This window comes from Monopterus albus, unplaced genomic scaffold (genome assembly GCF_001952655.1).
Source record: "Monopterus albus unplaced genomic scaffold, M_albus_1.0 scaffold294.1, whole genome shotgun sequence".
NCBI lineage: Eukaryota > Metazoa > Chordata > Actinopteri > Synbranchiformes > Synbranchidae > Monopterus > Monopterus albus.
This window is the reverse complement of record NW_018128174.1, coordinates 365,005-387,799: the sequence shown is the minus strand read 5'-3', so window position 1 is coordinate 387,799 and position 22,795 is coordinate 365,005. Positions and strand designations below refer to the sequence as shown.

At 45.9% G+C, this 22,795-nt stretch overlaps 2 protein-coding genes and 1 long non-coding RNA gene across 6 annotated transcripts in view; all 3 read right to left on the bottom strand.

Annotated features, from left to right (window-relative positions):
- Positions 1–24: 24 nt before the first annotated feature.
- LOC109973549 (uncharacterized) lies at positions 25–3,025 on the bottom strand. The gene is made up of 3 exons (XR_002276836.1): positions 2,810–3,025; positions 630–1,152; positions 25–125 (listed from the first exon to the last, which is right to left on the bottom strand). It is a non-coding gene; the product is annotated as an uncharacterized LOC109973549 (long non-coding RNA).
- A 328-nt stretch (positions 3,026–3,353) lies between these two features.
- LOC109973548 (sushi domain-containing protein 6) lies at positions 3,354–16,490 on the bottom strand. Of its 2 annotated transcripts, none has more exons than XM_020623229.1 (5): positions 15,497–16,490; positions 10,258–10,364; positions 7,972–8,175; positions 5,768–5,912; positions 3,354–4,852 (listed from the first exon to the last, which is right to left on the bottom strand). In XM_020623229.1, exons 2-5 carry the CDS (start codon positions 10,349–10,351, stop codon positions 4,510–4,512), a joined length of 786 nt encoding a protein of 261 aa, XP_020478885.1. In that variant the 5' UTR covers positions 10,352–10,364; positions 15,497–16,490; the 3' UTR covers positions 3,354–4,509. The 2 variants fall into 2 exon arrangements, with proteins under 2 accessions (XP_020478885.1, XP_020478886.1); XM_020623230.1 differs by having other exon boundaries at positions 3,354–4,849; positions 15,497–16,487.
- A 5,618-nt stretch (positions 16,491–22,108) lies between these two features.
- Positions 22,109–22,795, bottom strand: part of pak4 (p21 protein (Cdc42/Rac)-activated kinase 4) — a 30,243-nt gene continuing 29,556 nt past the window's right edge. For all 3 annotated transcript variants that reach the window (XM_020623221.1, XM_020623219.1, XM_020623220.1), the window contains exon 11: positions 22,109–22,303. In XM_020623221.1, the coding sequence (XP_020478877.1) occupies positions 22,148–22,303 (156 nt within the window). In that variant the 3' untranslated portion in view covers positions 22,109–22,147. The remainder of the gene's footprint in view (positions 22,304–22,795) is intronic.

The window sequence follows — 22,795 nt, the reverse complement described above, 5'->3', positions numbered from 1 at the left end:
GCTGTGTGATGTGTGCAGTGCTGAACCCATTACCTCAGAGGAGGAGGAGCCACGTCTGTAGGCGGCGACCAGTCGGTGTCAGTCTTCCCAGAACTTGTCCACAGTCAACAGGTCTGACCAGCTCACTGTGGGTGAAACGGGAAAACCACACTGTGTGTGCACAGAGGCTGGTACCTGCAGAATAACTCAAACACTGGAGCTCAGTGGTTGGTTTCACCCCACTAACCTCAAATGGTCTGTTTGAGGTCTAAAAATTTTTCTATTTCCACCTGAAAGAATATCACTTTTTTTTTTTCTTCCATTAAACATAAATTAACTTGCACCTTTAGAACAGGGATTTTCAACTGACTGTGACTCAGAACCACATGGGCACCATTTTAATCCTGAAAATCACCTTGGCTCCTCTAAATGTTATTTACATAGTTAGATTATTCATAAACACTACAGGGAAATGTGGTCTAAAAGATACATTAAATAGTGATACGCACAGTGAAACTACATTATTGAATACATGGTCAGGGACCACCTGCTATGCCTTCAGACCACCAGGGTCGTGTTGGACTGCATGGGTTTTAGCTAGGTGTACCTAATAAAGTGACAACCCAAGTGTGTCTGTGTGCCACCCTGACCTGTTTGGCTGGATCAGGTGCGTTCAGCTGATCCAGAGCTGGAGACACAAACTCCCAGTCACCTGAGAAGCTGCACTGTGGACAGTCAGAGCAGGGGGAGGTGGGCACTGCTTCCCAAGAGGAGGCCGAGCCAGGAACAACTCGAGTAAAGAGGATAAAGGTGGCGTCATCATAAGTCTCGTCACTCTGGGGTCGCACACTGGTCACTAAAATCTCTACATGCCTGTGTGAGCAACCTCCAGCCCCTCCCTCCGAGCAGCCATTGTGACACAGTGAGATTTTTACAGTGATGTGTCGTTCTTTCTGGGAACAGTTTCAAAGCTTCGCTCTGTTCCCTCTCTGGGTCAGACTTGTGTAATTCACTCCATTATGTCGGCCGGACTCACTTCTCACACTCAGAGGCAACTTCCTGTCTATGAGGTGTTGTCCTCAAACGCTGGCCAGAGGAGGTAAAGGCTTACAAAACTATGGCTGATGATGCAAGCAGATGTGTAGCTCTGTTCCGAGTTCAGCAGTTTCTCAACTGAAGGAGGAAGAAGAAGAAAAAATAAAACAGTATTTCATCAGTCACAGAAAAAGAAAAGCTTCAGTGACTGGAAGCAATGGAAAGTACAGATTCATCAAACTTAAAAAAAAATCATTCAAAGAGACAATACATCATGCCACAGGTCTACAAACACACACACACACACACACACCACAGAGTCTGCAGGCCTTCGGAGTATTTACCATGTTGGTACAAATACTGCATTACAAGTAAAAGTCCTGCAAATAATATCATAAAAACACAGAAGCCTTTTCAACAAAATGGTCATTAAAGTGCAGTAACTAAGATTTTCCACATTGATAAATGCAGTGAAGATGGGGCAGGACTACTGGGCGACTGATATGGGTTTGTCAAAGTCCATCTATAGAGCTCAGTGTTCACACACAATGCCGATATCACGGTGGGGGTGGGGGGTTCTGTCTGCACACATTCTTTGTTAATCGGCCTTGTAAAAGCTGACATCAGCTGATGCCAGTCATCTAAAAACACCAAATATCAGCCAATTAATCAGTTAATCACTGACATGACTGTCTCTCAGCTACACCTCCCCTCCATGACCCTCTGCTGCCTACAGCCTCCTGTTGTTATTCCAGCTTCTCCACCCTGTGTTGTCAAAGTACGGTCTGTAAATCAGCCCCGCCTGCCCCCTAGCCAAGGTTAGAAGAAGGGTTTTTCCAGCCAGCAGTCATGTCAAACAGCCATGGAGGAGCTCTGGGCAGCTAAAAGTCTGAACCAGCAGCTCCCAGAGTGAAGAGGTGGCATCTTTAGCACAGAGACAGTGGGACAAAGAAAGAGCAACAACCAGGGTTAACATGGGTTTGGCTGTTTGACATGGAGAGGGTTAAAGGATAAAGCCGGTCATTTTCTATTTTAACAGTATTTTCAGCAGTCTCCATACAGAGACTAAAACCCACAATGAATTGCCTCTGCTCCGGTTAGTGTCTGGCGGGGTGTCAGTCCTGGATCATCTTATTCATCTGCACCATAAACCTCCGCACTTGACTCTGACTTGTGCCAACCTCAGGAAGCTATGGCCCCATGGAGACTTTGGGACAACATGGGTCCGGGGTTGCGTCATGCCATCACCCGGTGCAGCGTGGTGTTTCCCCGATGCATTTGTAATTGTTTTTGAACAACAATGGAGGTCTAATCACACAGACGAACAAGCTAATCTAGGGCTGTCGTTAACTGTGGGTTTCAGTCTCTGCTGAACATACTAATATAGAGAATGCCCTTATCCTTGAACTTCACGGACAGTGATAAAACAGTTAAAGGTCTTTCCGCCATAGCATATTCCAAACAATCTCGTGTAATTTAATTATTGATCAGCCATGCACTTTATTCTGACATTTGACCTGAACACCCTTTTCTCTTCGTTGACCCGCTAAACTAATTTCCATGCTAACTGTGTGCTAAGCTAATTAGCACGCTAACTGAGTGCTAAGCTAACCACAACCTGCATACTTGCAACAGCTAGCACACTAAGCTAGTTAGCATAGGAGCAGCAGCTACCTGAGACACAACACAAACAATATTCGCCCCGTCTTGCTAATGCACTAAACAATCCTCTAACAATTCCTCTTCTTACAAACACCGAATCACCGTGGGTTTACACGGCAGCTCGTGCTCTTACCTGTCGCTGTCACCTGTTTGTAGGATCGTCCCTGTGCTGTTCACCCATCCTTGTATATGGAGGATTGAGGTCAGGATCAGATGGCAGGTAAAGCTTAATTCGGGCCTGCTAGATTCATTTTGTCTGATTTTGTGTGTTGAATTACTGAGAAAATAATTTTTTGTAAAAAATGCTGATGTTTATATATTATGTATTTGATTAGTGCTTATGGTTTGAAAATAGTAAAATGTCTTCTTCCTGCAACACTGACAAACCCAGGTGATGCAGATTAACTAATGCTACATTCACGCACTTCAGAAATCGGAACACTTTGTGTTAAGTAATTAAAACTCAAGATGAAAGCTGTGTGCTTGGCGCAGTTTTAGTTGATTACATCTGGTTTGGTTTCTTTTGCCTGTAAATTCTGAATAAATCGCTGTAAAATATGTGTGACCGTTTTCCCCTTATCTATTGTTTATCCTCGTTTTTTTATCGATACTAGACATTTCCAACGTACATTGAACGTGACATAAGTCACAACCCACGTTAGGATGTTAAACAAACATATCAATATTTATTATATATTTCTGCGCAATAATACAATGTACAAATAGTCATTCTGTAAATATTACAATCCATGTAATAGTTAAGATTTCTGGCCACAATAAAGAACATAAAATTTACAATACATTCAAGGTCTGTGAAGGCGTAAGTCGCTCTGCAGAGTCAAAAATTGACAGAGAAGAAAACAGTGAGGACAAAGAGACAAGCAGAAGTGATCAGTGTTTGATCACTGATTGGTCAAAGCTTATCTGAGGGATTTGATAAAAGCACCTCTGTATCTCCAGTGATGCCATCAGGCAAGTGTCAAATTCATCCAGTCAGCAAACAGATTACTTTTACTATAGATTCAAATTAATCCAGATATTCATTTTTACATCACTCCACACTGATTGAGTCTGTTTCACCACCATTGTCAAGTCTCTAAATATCATCTGTACACAAAATTAACTTTTCAATTAACATCACAACATGCTTCTGTTGAGTTTCACAGTCAGTGTCTGTGCACTTCAAACCCACAAAGTGCACGGCAGTCCAATGACACGACAGCCAAGTAAGACTGAAAGAGAAATGCTGCTGTAGCATGACACTGACTTCACGAGGGAAGATCGATCAGCCCCGCCGCTGACTAGGTCTTCATAACAACAGAGAAAACACACAGGCACTTACACTTTTATGTCACTGCTGTGAAACCCTCCTAACGCCAGCTTGGTTGATTTGTTCTTATTTAAACTGAAGGATTACATTCTCATTAAAAAATAAACAATAAAATGTGTTGTCAACTCCAACAGAGATGACAGTCACCTGACAGCAGGGAAACATTTCCACGTGAACCCGTTCTTCTGTCACACACATGTCACACACTAAACAATCACATGTCCTTAATAATCATACTTCAGTCCTCTTTAGTGCTGGCCAATCAGCTTGGTCTAAACTAGCGTGATAGGTCAGAGCGTCCTGATTCTGGTGAGCTGCAGCCAACCAGGAAAAGTGCAGGCAGCACATGAGTCCATTGTCAGTCCATGTTTGTTGGTTTCAGCCAACATCTGCAGAACAAACGCTGCAGCTGTCAGCTGTCAATCAAAACAGTGCTGTCACTGATAAACAACTACAACCCATGTGCTAGAAATGTGTCACATATGGACCTGACAGTCTGTCAATCAAGTGTCCTTGTCATCTGAAAGTGCAACATGTGGCTGCCGGGCATCCCCAGCACCCATCCTGTCTCTGGGATGTGATGTTGGGACCTCCTCGTATGGAGGCGGGGGGTTGTTGGGGCTTTCTCTGGACAGGAGGGAGCAGTGACTTCCATCTGATTGGTTGCTGAGAGATGACTGTTGACAGCTGAGAGCCTCCTGAGCCAATAGGAGCTGGGTGGGCCCAGGTGCTGAGCAGGCGGGGAGGCGCTGCCCCCAGCTGCCATACATTGCTTCCTCGTAGGAGGGAAGAGAGACAGGAAGTCCATCCACCATCAGGTCTAGTTGGTCTGAGGAGCGACGGCTGCTGGGACACAGACAAGAAGTGAGAGAGAGAGTTACTCTAAGTGCGTTACGCAACATTTCCCCTACAGTCTGCTAACCCCAGTGACAGTGGGACATGGTGTCTCCCAGCTACACCTCCATGACCCTCTGCTGCCTACAGCCTCCTGTTGTTATTCCAGCTTCTCCACCCTGTGTTGTCAAAGTACGGTCTGTAAATCAGCCCCGCCTGCCGCCTAGCCAAGGTTAGAAGAAGGGTTTTTCCAGCCAGTAGTCATGTCAAACAGCCATGGAGGAGCTCTGGGCAGCTAAAAGTCTGAACCAGCAGCTGTCAGAGTGAAGAGGTGGCGTCTTTAGCACAGAGAGAGTGGGACAAAGAAAGAGCAACAACCAGGGTTAACATGGGTTTGGCTGTTTGACATGGAGAGGGTTAAAAGCAGCCAGAGGACTCAGACTGGATCCAGATGTGGCCTTCTTCCTTCTGGACGTGTTAGCATCTAAAGCTAACCTGTTTGTTTTGGTAGCACTAGCCACCTAGCATGGTCAGGATTTTACCTTTGTGTTGAATTAATATGATTTTAATTTGGGAGGAACTGGAGCTTTGTGTAACTTTAGGAGTAAACAGAGCTTCACTGGACTGACACAGTTACTGTTAGCCAGCTAACGCTAGCATCAGACTGGAGGGTGCAGTTTGTAAAGTCTGCCCCAACCAGACATCCGTAGTTTACGTCATTTCTAGGAAACAGAATGTGGTGGGAGGGGCAAAAAGCGGCTTATGGTGTCAGTTTGTTTTGAGTCTCACTGGAGCTGAAAAGACATTAGATAGAATACATATCTTTAATGTAAACCTCTGACCTCTATCATTTACATTTATTATAAAATGTCTGTTGCCATTCAGTGTAACTTGTTTGTCAGTGAGTCCAGTAAATAATCTTCTTACCCGTGTGAGTGACAGGGGAAGAGGCGGGACTTGACCACCAGACAGGCGGTGGTGGTGAGCAGGAAGATGGACACACCCACTGCCGTTGTGGCCATGTTGGACACTGGGTTATTCAGTCTGTTGTCAGCGTTCATGTTAGGACCCTCTGAGGAAGAGAGACAAATGTTGAAATAGAAACACAACTACAGACACTGACAACACAAACTACACAACTCTGCTGCTGCCACATCTGGACACAATGATACCAAAACATATAATTAAAATGAATCAACAATCCTGATCACTGATTAATTGTTCAAACTTTGGCTGGTTCCTGTGCTGCGTTTTCCCTTTTTACATGCTGTAGGTGTAGATTGAATATTCTTGAGTTTTGGACTAAACAATGTATTTGAAAACATCGACTTGGGCTCTAGAAAGTTGGTTTTCACCGTTATTGACATAACAGATGAAATGGTTAATAAATCATCTCTAATTCCAGAACAAGACAAAAAAAAAATCACATTCGGCCAAATTATTCACCAGAAAAAGAACATCTGGACCGTGAACAACAGTGTAGCTACATTTTAAAACAATAAGTTCATGTGGCAGCCAAACTTTATGACAATGAGCTGAAGCTGTGAAGCCTGACAGTGACCTGTGCTGCCACACTGTGGGAAACCTCTGGGCTTTTAAATGGAATCAACCAAATACGTTTATTGAATACAAGCTGTGGGTTCTCTGAGCCCATGACAATATGAACACAGGTTCCCATGAAGTTGTGACAATATTTAATAGTTATTTCAGCGAATTCGCCCACTTCCTCTTTCTGCGCTCTGACTTCCTGTCGCAGCCCGTTTGAGTGAAGATGACAGAGGAAGTCAGAACTGGTCTGAGTTATGTAAGGGTTCTCGTTGCCCTGCAGAGTGTGTGTGTGTGTTTCTCTGAAGTGGGTGAAAGGAGAAATGTGAGCTGCTGATTATGCGTTATCTGGTGAGGCTGCAGGGCTGCAATGCCCTGGGTTTCACTTTGTCAGGTCAGGGTGTTTGTATTGCATCTGTTTTGGCCATTATGTGTTCATTTTTAAGCTTTTTGCACCTATTTCTACTCGTTTTGTGTTTATTTTTAATTGCTTTTCATCTCTGTTGTAGTTTTGTGCCTCTTTTTGTCATTCTGCATGTTTGCAGTTGTTACTGCGGTTGGGGTCTTACCTGTCTCTCTTTCATCATGCCAAGTCTCTTAGTAGTTGTTTTGTATCTATTGTTTCCCTTTATGTTGTCATGTGATTGACTTTCCAACAGTCCCTTCACCCCCTGGGCCACTGGGCCTTTTCCAATAGGCCCGTTCAGTAACCCATCCATGACAACAACTGGCACTGTGAATCTAACCCTGTAGCCCGACCAAAACAATGGCATGACGTCTACGTTCGGAACAATCAGAGCAAAAAAAAGGAAGTGCCATAAAATGACTAATCAGCCTTTAAACTGCCTGGACCAACACGGTGATGATCCACAAGTAGATTATAAACTGGGGTAATCACTGAAGAATGCCGCTGGGAAATGTCAAGAGATGTCTGGAGAACATCTGCTGACTAATAACGAAGGGCATTTTAAAGTCACGTGAATCATGTCTTCTTTGCATCGAGCTCCAGAGCGAGAGCAGGCAGTTGCACCAGGGAGGGAGTCACACCTGGATGAGCTCCACAGCGATGACATAATCTCTCTGTGACAAACAACACAGCATTTTATGTCCGTAGATATTAACTCCTGTTGAATCTGATTTGCTTTTCTAGGAAATTAAATAAATGCAGAGCTGGTTGCAGGCTAACGTTTGCTAATCTTTGTCACTGCTGGTAATGGTACGGTTTGCATTGTGTTGGGACAAAATCACAGCTGTTTTCATCACAGATTTGACCCTATTCTTATTTATTCTGTGAAACATCAGCACTTCCTGGAGCCTAGTGTGATTCATCCTGTCTGACCAAACAACCGGAAGAAGAAACAGCAACAATTTTACACATTTGAGAGGCCGAAACCAAAATATATCATTTCCTGCCTACAGCTTTTCAGGTCTTCAGTGAACTCAGCATGAAATCAGTCCATGCAGGGAACCTGATGGCAAAGCCAAACAGGCTGATGCAGTGAAACCTAACACCACACTCTCGACAGCAAACATAAACACCATGCTGCTTGCTACTCTCCTCTGCCTTCAGTCTTGCAGACTCTCACCTTTAGCAGGGATGCAGGCAGGTATGGGAGGCTGCCACCTCCCGTGGTGACACCTGGACACACGGACCTTGTTGCTGATGTGGTATTCGTCCTCACAGAAGAGGAAGATGGAGCTCTTCTGAGGGAAACCTCTGCATGGAGATGGATCGCAGCGAAAACCTCCATGTTCGGGCACCAGAGGGTGAGTACAGTTGCTCGTTCTGCCTGCGGAAACACAAAACACTGTGATGAGACCTTTGTGTTGGCACGTCACGCCACTGCAACTGGCTCATCTTTCTATTCCCCAGAATTAAAACACCATTTCCTGTTTCCCTCTTGTTTCTTCCCCCATCTCTGCAGCACTGCTGCGTCTGTTTTCTCTGGGCCCTGAAGAAGAGGATGAACGCTGTGGAGGTTGTGCTTCCACCAGCTGCCCCTGCCAGAAGCTCTGAGGTTCACCTCAGTTTGATTTGTAGGAACAGCCCTTTTCTCTCATTCTGTGCTGGAGAAAAGCTGAATGTCTGAACAGCAACATACTGGCACAATGTCTCAGTGAGAGCGTGATGGATGACAGCAAGGTGATGTGGGGAAAAGGCTGTGTAGAGGGTCAGGGTCTGGTTCATACATGTTGTGTATTTTGTGTTAATCCTGCAGACTGTGTACATCTCGGGCAACTCGCAGCTGTCTACGCGAAGGACAGCACTGCCAGAGCAGTCGGCACTGTTCAAGGACTCGTTTACGGGAGTGTGAGGGGACTGTGTGTCTGTTTCTGGACGGGCTTCAGTCTGGATTTTGTTTTAGGGTTCAAAAGTTTATTGGGATCTAGTTTGGATTCATCGACAGGAAAATCACTTGCAACTATTTGGGTCGGTGGCTTCAGGGTGTTTCTGTTGTAAAACATGTAAATTAGTTACAGCACGTTTGGGTTTGAGGTGTTAACGAACTGGTCAGAGCTCAACCTGAAGATCTCAGCTGAGCTTTGACAGGGTGTGTTCACTTCACAGACCAATCCACTGAATTATTGAAAAACCTAAACACGATCTCTGCTACCCACTTCCTCTATCTCTTCACCTTCCACCTTAAAAGTTTGCTTCTGCAGAACTACGGTTTCCACCACCCCCACGAGCTCCTTAACCCCAAACATCAACATGTGAGGAGTAGGTCAAGTGTGAGGCTGAGTGGAAAATCACCAGAAACACTGTAAATGAAGCTACAACTGGAAGAGAAACCTGAAGGCTTCCCAGGCACTTTATTGACCTCCTCACACTGAGAGTATGAGATTCATCACACACATGATTTCACAACATTAGAATTAAAGCAGTTATAATTTAAACTCTTGGCACTTCACTCAGAAACAGGAAGGAGAGTGATTCACGTTCTGAGCGAGAACAGACCCAGAAAACTAACTTCATGACATCAGCTAAACAGTGTGACGCCCACAAGCAAATAAAGTTCTGATGAGGATGAAGAACCAGCCCGTGAGTTTCGAACCTGTGACACAGAGTGAACGTGCTGAGCTGAGCCACTAATGAACATTTATCTGGGCTGTATAAACCCGGCATATCTCAGATAACTAAATAATTACAGTCACAGTTTTCAGAAGGCGCCATTATCGATAACATGCACCTGAACATTCAGCTCACGGCTACGTACAAATATCTGAGACTTCTGAATCGTTTCTCCTTTGATAAATCAATAGAGGAAATGCAACAAAGCCACAGTGATGCCACATGAAAGGTCTCAGCTAAACCTTTAAAGAAAAATACGACTCTCTTATTGTTTATTTTTATGTTTAAACCAAAATGTGTTTCCTGGCCAATTTGAATATTTAAGCCAATAAGAACATGTTCTCTTTTTTTGGCCCAGTTTCCTCCCAAACCACTGGGTTACGATATGTTCCTCCCAGTTTGTCCTGATCAGAAGCTTCTCCATAAACGTCCACCACATGTGAAACATCCTGGTCTCTCCACTGACCCCGTCTCCTCCATGTCTATTGTTACCGGTCTATGAGGGGCCGACGCCAAACAATGACGACAGGCCGTATGTGCAGAGGAGGAGACGTTAAAACGACCACATGGATCCTGATCTGACCGTTCTGACGGCAAACACACAGTCAGAGGTCGGAGAGGAATCGGGTCTATGAGCCCAGATCTGGTCTGAGACACATGGAGGAAAAACCATCGGATCTGGGAAACTTCAGCTGTGATGTGAGTGAAGGTTTGGCCCATTCGTTAAACATTCAGCTGTCTGCTGCAGGGAATGAATGATGGAACACAGGAGTTTGACTAGTGGGGCAGGAGGTCATACCTGTGGCGAGGAGCGGTGACGTGGCCAGGAGGAGGAGTCCACACACCAGACTGACGCATCCACACGGCCATGGATACAGGACTGACGCAGACATCAAACCAGACTTCCTGAGGACACAGCAGAGATGCAGAGTCAGAAGGAGGGAAAACACACACACACATACACTGAGGACACGTCCAGGTAAAGGATCTATGGACAGGGAGCCAATGTCTTTGTCCCCGTCCTCACTATGAGGAGCTCAGCAGCTTCAAGGATTCAATGTCTGAAGACGTGTGACGTCCCAGCTGTGAAAGAAAAGGCTAAAGGTGTCGTCAGCTGTGAACCAGCCTGCTCATTGCTTCAGCCCGGAGACAGCTGACAAAAAGCCGCCCACCTGTCATTCTCATTCACACCTGTCAGCTGCTGTCAACCACTCGGCAGCTTCAGTGACAAAAGTCTTCAGTTTGGGTTTGACAACAAACCGAGCTTTGGCCCAGTGACTTCACACGTCGACATGCAAACACTCATTGAAGCAGATGTTAGTGTGTGTCCTGGCTGCAAACGGCCTCTTTGTCCTTCTCACACTTTTCCTCTGTCGCTTTACAGCAAACACATAATAGGGGAACGGCGCTGCACCGAACTGATCACTGCAGAGAACTGCCTCGATTCATCGCTTCACCAGAAAAGTGTAAAAAGCCTGTGACAGTTTCACGGATCCCAGTGGAATGAAAAATACACAGTTTGCTAAAAATGTTCACATCTGAGGATTTTAAATGAGCTATTTGTTTTATTAAAAAATGACCTAAACAATTAGTCACTTATCAAAATTGTTGCCAGTTCAGTTTCAGTTGATCAACTAATCAATGGGCTGATTGTTGCAGCCCTTCACTGGTGGTATGTTAGTTATACTACAACTTAACAGTTTGTGCCTGTTGTTACTGTTACTACTTCATCTGGGTTCTGAGAAGCTCGGAGTTCATACGACACTGTCATTTATTAGTGAAGTGTTACTGCTCATCAAGTTCAGCTTCACTATCATCCCAAAAGAAACGACAACAAAACATAAGGCTCAAACATAAAAGCAGCCTAAAATATACAAATACACAAACAATAAGGATGTTTTATCATAAGTAAGAGAAACAGCAGCTGGTGGAGAATCTGCTCCTCAAATGAAACACTCAGACCTAAAACCTTCCTCTTGTTCTGCTCCTCTGGACAAATCCTCACACCTGGTCTGCCGGGCCTCGACACCTCGTTTCTGGTCCGCCGGACCTTGACCCCTCGCTCCTGGCCCGCCGGACCTCGACCCCTCGCTCCTGACCCCTCACACCTGGTCCGCCGGGCCTTGACCCCTCGCTCCTGGCCCGCCGGGCCTCGAGCCCTCAGTTGACCGACAGTCACCTCGCGCTGTTTGCCATTTCAAACTGACAAACACAACCCCTGACACAACTTTGTTCATGCTGAACCACAAACCCGACTCTTTCTCCAGATGACTCGCGCTGCCTGTGGCACCTGTGTTGGAGCGCCAGTCGAAATGCCACAGAGTCTTTGAGGTATGAATGTGTGTGTGTGTAGGTGTCTTTGCTGTGTTTTGTGCTCTCAAGTCAAGACAGCTGCCAGTCATCTCAGGAGCAGTGAGGGAGGGCCCCGGCCTCAGCATGGCATTCAGACAGGCACACACACACAGGATTCAGATATTACAGAGGTTTAACACACACGCACTGAAATGCACACCATCTTATGTGACCACAGCCTGTGTGGGAGGTCTGCATCTTAGTCATCGCACCCCTCTGTGGTACAACTTCTGCTGCGGTGTCAAGCTGGAAACAACAGAGGATGAACGCTGTGGCAACAGAAGAGAAAATAAATTCTGCACCTTCAGACTTCAGCTGCCTCATGATAGCTGCTCAGTCACAATGCTGTCTTTTGTAACTGCTGCGACCGTAAGCAGGCTGAGAACTGACCGCCTGGCTTCACTCGTGCCACATTTTCACAAGCTGATGAAGAAGAGTTGTGTCAGAAGAAGTGACGCATCAACGCCGCCACAATCAGAACCTCTACAGATCCCTGCCAAGCCTGAAATGTCACTGCTTCCCCTGGTTTCAGTGTCAGCTGGTACAATCTGGCACTGCTCTGTTGCAGGGCAGTGAAGACTGAAGGCTGCGTGCGGCGTGACAGGTGACTTCACGCTCCGAGGGACGGGACGTCCTCCTCTGTCACTGCTGCGCTTCCAGACACACACAGGTGTGAGTTTACAGAGGAAGGTCATTCCTGGAGCAGGTTTTGCAGAGCTTTTATGATCCTGTCTCCTCTTCGCCACAGACAGGCTGAGCCACACTAAGACAGAGTCTAGTTTAGAAACGATGATCAATTCAGAATCAGAATCGCTTTTCTTGGTCTGGTGTGGAAGGAATCCGGCCCCGGTACAGTGGCTCTCAGTGTGGATGAAGTGTTCCTCATTAAAGCAGCGAGCAAGGAAACGAGATAAGACAGAGAGAACGGAAAAGGAAAAAGAAAAAGAAATGTCCATTAGGAAAATAAAAATAAAATAGACTAGTTTAAATGCAGTTTTATCAGATAGATATAAATAAAAGTGCACATACGACCTGCGACCTGCCCACATACAGCTGTCCCACTGAGACCCTGTCACGAGTCAGGCGGTCAGTGAAGACCAGTTTGTCCTGACTGGTCTTTACCATTTTAATATACGTTTAAGAAAACGGACTTTTTAGCCTCCTTGTTGTTTTGTCAGTGACATGAGCCTGATGCTGCATGTGGGGGTGTAACCTGGCTGTGTGTACTGCAGGAGTAAACCAAACACACACACGATGTGATGGTACATCAGTGTGACGTATCTAAACACACTGCTCTTTCTTGGTAATACTGTCTGGTGCACAGGAAGTGATGCGTGTTTTGTTTCCAGCCACAACAGTGATCTGCGTGGAGCAAAGAGAGGAAGAGCTGGTGATGATGAGAAACACATCACCACCTACTGAAACTTCCACTGGGAACGCGGCAGGAAGCACCGAGCAGGCTGCACGCACGTGAAGTAAAGCCAAGCCCAGACAGGACGCTGCTCCTCTGCTCTGGCACAGTCAGCTGGTAGTGAGACGCGTCCGTCGGCCTGGTCGACCAGCAGCTGTGGGGGCGGCTCTGCCCGTCTGAACTTGGCCCTTTGTGCTCTGCTGCACTTTGGATTTCTGAACGTGTGACACAAACAGGTGCTGCGTTCACGTCCAGTGTCAGTGTTTGTTTTCTCTCCGTGACTGAGGCAAACACACATGCACTAACTTCATGTCTCATTATGGCACACGGTGCACTACAGTATGACCCCTGATGTGCTTTAACAGCTCAGTAAACACACTTAGCAGTGATCCTTTATTTTGAAATGTTACAGGAGAAGCTTAGAAACATGAGGCATTCATTGTGTTTGGGTTCAGAGGCGTTTGCTTTTTACATGTTTCAATCTGCTCCACATGTGAAACACAAGTGATTCATCAAATGTTTGTAGCAAACACGTTTCTACATATTGTAGGGGAAGAAAAGGAGGATTTTAAATTGTATATGTTACAAGTATTTTTACTGATGCAGCAGAGAGGAAGTAAAACAACATCCTCTTCTCCAAATCTAATCAGAGATAAGTGGCTTTAATTCAGTGTGAAGAACAGATGAGGTGGCACATTGTTATGTGCACCTGCTCAGGCCGTCTGAGCTGTTTGTCACGCTCTGAAGAGTCAGTGTACACCACACACAGTGAACGTGCACAGCAGGCAGTGGAAGTGCTGACACGGTGCTAGTGCAGGTCACAGAGATGCTCCTGTTATAACGAGCTGCAGCCAACATCACGTCTTTGTAACGCGGCCCATAAAACGCCTCCGGTTCAGAGTAAGTGCTGGTTAAACTAGCAGCTAATAAACAAACATGGAGTCACTTTTAGATGGCTGCTCGTGAATGACGGGAGGTTAACAATGTGCTTATATTTTAAATCCTGTCTTCACTGTTGAACACACACTGCCACGTGTTCCTGCTTCTGAAGGAAACTCAGACCTTAGTTTTTATATTCAGCACTAACCTGCTCCAGGTCCTGCTGTGTCCCTTCTCAACCATCACCTCATGTATTTCTAACATGTATCAGTTCATTTATTACCACTTCCACATGTAACCACAGGCGGATCACTGAATGGGCCTACTGGGCACAGGCCCAGGGGCCCTAAGAGGGGCAAGGGCCCTGGTTGACCCCCTGGTTGACTCTTTGTTAACGTCTTGTTGGTGAAGAAGGCACAAAACAGCCACAGTGACTACAAACAGACACAGAGTGAGTGCAGAGAAACACAAAATGACCACGAAAACACACAGAATGACTGAAAAACAAATGTTAAAAATGACTAGAGTCTAAACAACCAGTCACAAAGAGACACTAAACCAACTGCACACAGAGAAAAAACAGCCTTCACTGTGTTGTTTGTCTCAGTTTGTAGGAGGGGGGGGGCCTTTTCTTCATGTCTGTGCCCCAGATCCTCATCTCAGGATGTGTCCATGCATGTAATCCCAGTGTCAGCACATCACTGTGTGTGTGTGTGTGTGTGTGTGTGTGTGTGTGTCAGCTGCTGCACACTGACATTAATAAAGCTGCAGTAAACGGAGTCAACACACACCCAGGTGTTGATACCTGTGGGTCAAGACTAAAGTCACACACAGTGTCACACACATTTTTTAATAATTCAATAAGAATTTGTTCACTGTGAACTCACTGATCTTCAGATTGAGCTCTGACCAGTTCGTTAACACCTCAAACCCAAACGTGCTGTAACTAATTTACATGTTTTACAACACAAACACCCTGAAGCCACCACCCAAATAGTTACAAGTGACTTTCCCGTTTCCATGAATCCAAACTAACCAAAAAACTCTTGAACCCTAAAACCAAATCCAGACTGAAGTCCGTCCAGAAACAGACACACACTCCCCTCACACTCCCCTAAACGAGTCCTTGACCCTTTAAAAACATGAATGCGTTAAACTCCCGCACTTTAAAAGGCTGAATGAACAACAGGCTAAAAGACAACAACAGGCTAAATCTGAGCAGAAAAGGCCGTTTTGACCCACAACGTGAACGTGGACGTCCACGTCCCAGATCAACAATGTACGTGACCCTATGACGTTACAGTGTGGTAACGGCTGCCCGTTACTGGTCGCAACCCGTCACCTCACCCGTTTGAATGGACCAAACGTGAGCGGTGTGGACGGCGAAACGTCTCACCTGATGACTGGAGACAGCGGCAGCGGGGTGGTCCTGCGCTGAGGCGGCGGCTCCGGGTGGATTCACGGACACGTCTGAGGACGGAGAGCGAGCACGGAGCGCGGGTCGGCGGACGGTCGCTGCTCCTGCTTGGCAACAAGTGGCACCTTTTCGGCTGCTGCCTCCCTGACTCATCGATCAGCTGTTTGACAGCGACACCCAGGCTTCCTATTGGCCGCCGCGAGCCACGAGCACCGCCCACCTGCGCTGCGCCGTCATATTCTGGGAAACGCACACACAGCAGCCGTAGTCAAGGCAACTTTTGACCACTTACTTCCTCTACGTTTCCAGCTCCGATGGGAGAAGTACACAGTGTAAAAGTACTCTGATAGTACAAGTACAAGTCCTGAAGTTTTACTACAGTAACAAGTACAAATGTCTCTGAAAGTCAAAGGATGAAGTAGCAGACTAAAATCACTCAGTTGTACTTAAGTACTTGAATAAATGTACTTAGTTATTTTCTAAGTACACACGCACAGCTGTACATTCATAGCCTAGTTGTTAGGACACGCAGTACCCTTAGAATCTTAGAAAGTAACTAGACTAAGTACTTTTCAGAGGCAACTACTGTACTTTTTACTGCACTACATGTGTTTGATAACTCGTTGCTTTTCAGATTCAGATGAATTTAACAAAACACAGTAGAATCATCAGACTTTATAGTTGACAAGCCCAGCAGTGAAGTACTTCACAGTACAAGTAGGCTGTAGGCAGTAAACCAGTTACCACCAGCTCCACTGTTACCACCTTACCTTATTAAAGCCATGAACACAGTAACACATCAGTCACCATGATCCAGTACGATCACATGCATTCATGTGAAATGTGGCGTTTACTTTTGCTGCTGTAAGTAGGGGAGGCCAGAGACGACTGTAACACTGGGTACGTTTCCACACTGCCAGTCTGACCAGTCAGCAGGAGCTGATGACATCACCATCAAAAGGTCCCATTTTCTTCAGCGTCTTGTCTCTGTGAGCAACACTGTGGATTTTATGAACAAAAACTGGTTTTAAAAGTGTAAAAGAATTTTTATCAGTACTGTTTTTTGACTATAGTTACCTCCACCAGGGAGGCTGTGTCTGGTTCTGTGTGTGTCTGTAATCCTGCTGTATCTCCGTTTATGCCAGTACTTTAAATAATACTGTGGTATTACTACGTCTTACTTCAGTAAAACCTTGGCCACGTACTGTGTTGCTCACAGTTTCACTTCAGGTTTTACTCATTCATCTTTTCGGTTTCACATCTAATTTTGAAAGCAGAAGCAGTTTGTCTTCTGTGTTATATTGATTCAGCAACGTACTGTAGCAGTGATGACCTGGTTCCTGGGGGTACGTGCACCGACTGGACTGTAGAAAATACTGTCCTCTACACATCTCCAGCTATAATCTATAACAATTTTTCAGTGTTGGGGAAACTACAAACTCAGTTACTTCACTCTGAAGAAGTGAAACTACATTTTCTCTCATTTATCTGTAGTTGGATCCAGTAAAGTTAGAAAACTCAGCTCAAACTACTTTGTAAAAGATGATCAGCCCGACAACGTACATGTGATAGAAATCACATCAGTGCACCTCGACTGTCTGTCGTGTTACTTGTCAGTTCAACATGACTCGTACAAACCAAGTCCACCTCGAGCCTGGAGCTTTCAGGCCATCAGACCAGTTTGAACACTGGTCTACATGTATGGTATTTTTTACATAACGTGCACGATCCTGCCTCTAAACTAGCCAGTGAAGAACCTGAGGACTGTTCTCACTACTGCCTCACTTTCCGTCCCTGGGACCCAAACAAACACAGCTGCCCTGTGGTGTGTACGAGGCTGATTGTTTAAGTAGAAGAGCTGCGGCCTGCGGACTGACAGAAGTGCTAAAAATACAGCTGTGCTGACTGCCTGCTGACTGCCTGCTGCTGCAGTGCGGCGCAGAATGAGCTTCTGTTGTGTTTCTGCTGGTGGAGCATGTGGGAGGTTATCAGGCATTTAACCACGAGTCAGGGTGACTTTCAACTCAGGCCTCATTGTGACATTTATTAATCCAGTTAGTGCATCGTTCCCTCGTCCAAATGGAAAGAATGTACCACAGTCACTCCAACAGTGAAGCAGCCGCTGAGCACGAGTTTCCGGGCCCGTTACCAGCACCAGGATGAGATGCTCCAACAGTACAAACCTGTCTGTACTCTACCAAGTCCTGCATATTTGAAACCAAACAGTGGAAGTGCTTTTCAGTTTTCTAATCCAGTAAAGCATCTCTTGTGTACAGATGGGTTTGGGCTGTGGGTCTGATGTCCAAAGAGCACGAGACACAGAGCGCAGTGCTGTCCAATAGGCGACCACTGTTTTAGATCTGATTTGTGGAACAAACGTTTTGTTTTGAATCCTTCACAACCAAAGACCAACATGTTCTTTGCATTTTGTACAGATGTTGACTGTACAGATGTGGTCAGAGCTGCACAGCCACGTTCAGTCACGTAGACATTTTTCTGGGTCTCTTATTGATCTGAGCCTTTCCTGTGGAAACGTTTCACAGGAAGCAGACACCACACGTGACTTTTACAAAGATGTATTTGCAAAAAAAGTACAATTTGCAAAGTGAAGTCTATGTTTTTACAATACCAGTGAAATTTACAAAACATGATGATGCAGGTACAGTTGTTGCAAATTCACAAAACGTCAATACTGATCAACAAAATCAGCTTTTACACAATGGACCGGTCAATGACAAGAATCAATCAGAGAGAGAGAGCTCAGTTGTTCTGCTTGTTCTGTCACGTGTGTTGCAGAGCAGGCTGGTTGGTCAGAGGTGGTCAGGATTTCTGGTGACAGAACCGAACCCCACTAACCACATGTCCACTGTCGAAACCAGAGGTACGTCCTGCGGGGGGGAGGGGGAGTCGTCCAAGAAGCAAGACTGCTCACTCAACAGGACAATGTCCAAAATGTCAGTGTACTGCTAAGCAAGGCACTAAACCCTGAACAGCAGCAGTGGAGCTACTCATCAGTTACTAATAAAGAAATCAACAGAAACACAAAATGAGTCCCAGCAGCCCCGCTTCCTGAACAGTCCCCCCGCTTCCTGAACAGTCCCCCCGCTTCCTGAACAGTCCCCCTGACCTGGACCTGGTCTGTGTCCGACAACCCCACAGAGGTGAGAGGACCACCGACTCTGAGGCACTTGGTAACAACATTAAACCCTCAATGTGAAGTGGTCAATGTGAAAACCGAGGAACGTAAATGAGAACTGTCACCTTAAACGCATCGGCCCAAAGATGCAAATACCGCAATGCACGCAACGACGAAGAGTAAAGCACCGCGTCTCCTTTCACCATCACCAACAGTCGTAGTGTCAAATCAGAGTCATCACCCGCCAAGTAGTGACTGTAAATGTTAAGACAGGAACTTACAACTACGCAAACGTACGTACCCTGACAGAAGCGCGCGCATGCACGCGCACACACACACACAAACACACACACACACACACACAGCAGTAGAGTCTGGTCGACAAACGTAGCGACAACCTTCCTGACACACAACAACAGTGAACCAGCAGAATAATTTTCATATGGACAATCAAAGGACAACTGATCAAATGTGGGACGACACCTGTACCATCACAGGATGTTTGTTCACACCTGGGCAAACAGCAGGTAGCAGACAATGTGAGCCACTGTTAGGGAAACAGAGTAAATCTGAAATATTTCTAGAAAACCAGTATTTGTAAAATAGGCTTGTAGAGGAAACAGCCATAACGTTGTAGGCCTGGTGAACAGCTGAGCTGGAGTTTCAGGTTTCCCCAGGAAGCACCTAACTCCAAAGTCACTGACTTCCAGGAAATCCTCAACATAATCCACCTGACCTCAATTAAAACAAATGTGCTCTCGAACCCGCTGCTGGTATTTTTCTCTTTAACACTTTCAGCCTCAAAAAGTACGACTTTCCCTAAATACTGTGTGATGACTTAAACACTGGTACACTGCATGACAATGATCAGGAGGCTGCATGAAGGTCTCGTCTCTCTATTAAAGCACAGACCCAGAGTAAAACACAGTGGGTACATGATCAATCAGCACATTTAAACCATTCAGCTGGGATCAATAGTCGGACTTGGGAACCTGATTGTGAGGACACTCTGTCGAACCAGAGAACAGGAACATCTAAAGAACCTCGTCCTACAGCATGATTCATGTAGCTTCAACTAGTTCCAGTCTATTAAGATGCAGTTTTCTGTCGGGAACAGTGTGATTTATCAGCAGTTACCATTTTTAATGACGAGTACAGCCTCACAAACTAATTGTGTGCTGTTGTTGTGGATAGCTCAGCTAATTTAGCCAGTTAGCTAGCTACCTAATTAGTAAGGTGACCCAATCTTTGGGGGGGACGGTCAAAAAAGGTTTTATAAAGTGTTTTGACACGTCACCAACTTAAAATGCCACAAGAATAATTGATTGCTATGGATTTCGGCTTCTTACTTTGGAAGATAGTAGCCAAGTAAATGTAGTGTAACTGTGCGGCGCTGCTCCTACTGCTTGGAACCATCTGACGTCCCAATCATCGGGGTGGGGGGGTCAGAGTAGCTTGCTCTGGGACCTGATTCTGATCAGGCCCAGATGTCACCGTCTGCACATGATCCGTTTCAGAAACAATCCTAACACGCAGACCTTGGCGTGGCGTGGGTACAGGATGGTTCCTGGTGGCAGTGGAAGGACAAAACTTAGCTGTGACTAATTCTCCATGGTGTCACTAAACCTGCTGAGTTGGGTGACATTTGGTAGATGGTAGATCAGCTGAGGGTGTCAAAGTGATTTCCAGTGACTGATCTGATGTGAATACAACCTCACACACCCTGTTCCTAAAACAAGTTACACATTTAGCTCCACCATGAAGGCTTTAGAAAACTACTAAAGGTAAATCGACAGAATCCCCAACGAACAACAGACCTCAAAGTCTGACGCAGAGCTTGTAATAAATGAAGTTAACTGGGGACTAAATCCAAATCTTAGTAGGGAAATTTACTCAACTTTGATCAGCACTGAGCACTGAAAGCACGTTTGTGCCACCTGAACAATTTTACCTGGGCCTGATATTTTCTTCTAGCTCATGCTCGTGTTTCCTTCATCTGACTGACAGTTCACTGTCACAACCCACATTCACGTCGACTTAGATTCAAAAGCTAAATTAATCACATCTGCACACACAACTCATGACAGATATGACCTTCGTGACCTCTGCCACTTCTTTCCGTGTGTCTCGCTGAGTAGTGTAAGAGTTTCCCTTCGCTGTTTGCCTCTTTGAGCGCTCACACTCTGAGGTGGATTGAGCAGCGATGTGCCAGATGCACTGAGTAGCCAGTCAAACACTCATAAATTCAAGTGGACAACCAGCAGAGGAAGGAGACAAGTGCCGAGCAGCTGAGTGTTTACTGAAAACAGCCGCCGTGCGTTTCCTCCGGGCCAGAGATCCCATTACCAGGAAGCTGACGTGCATCACAGGATGAAAACAACCTGCTCAAAGCAGCTGGTTAATCTTCTACCCCAGCTTGAGGCCCATTCGATTTCTCTCTCAGGTGAAAACAGGGTGTGGACAAGCCTCCAGAAGACACTGTTAACAGAATAATATGCAGGGGCATCATGTCTGTGGTCCGTCAGTGTTTTAGACCCATTTAGACAGTGCTGGTCTGACTGACGTTCAAGTCCTCTCTGGTCCGGTGTTGGAAAACAAAAAAACAAAAAACACACAAACAAATACGTCGTCTAGTGTCTATATTGTGTGTGCTGAATTCACATGGGAGTGCAGCTTCTATTTCTCAGACAGTGCTTCAAAATCATCACATTTCACTCTAAAACAGACCAGGAAACAAATAATTACAATAAAACAATCACAAAATAGGGATAGTAAAACATCCAACTCTCTCTATGTTCATTGTACTTACACAGGAAAATAAGGAGGCAGTGAGAGGAAAGTTCATCTGTCAGCTCCAGTGTTTACCTTTTGACTTAGTGTATGTTTACAACAGACGCTGCTATTTCTACAGCTCCAAAACAAAGTGTGTCCGACTCATGTTTGAGTGGAGAGAGTTCCTCCTCAGTAGTGAGCTCTGAGTCAGAGAGGAGTCTGCAGTGAAGTCAATTCAGCTTTCAGACTGTCCAACAGTGAGATTAAGATCTCGCTCCATCGTTCTCTTAAAGTAGCCAATAGGATCTCGGCTCCTTCAAAGCATCCGATTGGTGTGCAAAGCCCAGTCCTCACACGTAAAATCCAGGTAAGACCCAGATGGAGGAATAAAAACAGCCTCACTCCTCGAGTCCTTTCCAGGTCAGGCCCTTCAATTTAAAAAACAAAAAAACACCCAACAGGCAAGTTGTTGCTCCGCCCTCACACCTCCAGGTGAGAGCGAGAACACGCACACACACGCACACACACACACTTAATGGTGTTGGCACCATATGTTTACACACACAGCCTTATTGCCTCTTGTTCAGGGGATACACTCCCCACAGTTCAGTGATTCACATAAAAACACACTGGCTTCACCGCTCACAGCACTTTCCACAGGAACCCTTCACACGGCGCCCCCCCCCCCCCCCCAGGATCCAGAGGTGTTAGTGTCACATGTCTCATTTCATTCTGTTCTGCCTCATCAGAGGGATGATGCAGGACGGTGGACCCGCCTTCGTCAGGAAGGGGTGTTTGAGAAGCTCGCTGGCTGTGGCCCTCTGAGCTGGGTCTCGCACCAGCATCCTGTCCAGGAAGCCCTTGAGCAGAGGAGAGACCTGGGAGAAGAGAAAGAGGATGAGAAAACATTCAGCACCAGAGTCAGTCAGGTGTTTGTGACACTAACGAATTCAATGTGTTTAACAGGCTTTAGATGAGCACTGAATGTTTTCAGTCTGTCTCCAGGTAAAACAGCGAGTCCCTGTACAGGAACATCCCCCGACATGCAGTAACCTCAGGTCATGGATTTTTCTCTACATCCTCTGGTCACAGTGCAGCAGGAGGGAAAATATATCCACGAAACCAGGCGCAGTCGAAAAACTCTGCTTTTACAGTGGCACCGGTGGATGTCAGGCAAGATCACACGAACGCACAACCGCCAGGAGGTTATGACCATCAACTCCCAGTCTCAGTTCGGGAGGCGGACACCCTCTCTACCTTTAAGATTAGACTTAAGACTTTCCTTTTTGATAAAGCTTATAGTTAGGGTGGATCAGGTGACCCTGAGCCTTCCCTTAGTTATGCTGCTATAGGCCTAGGCTGCTGGGGGG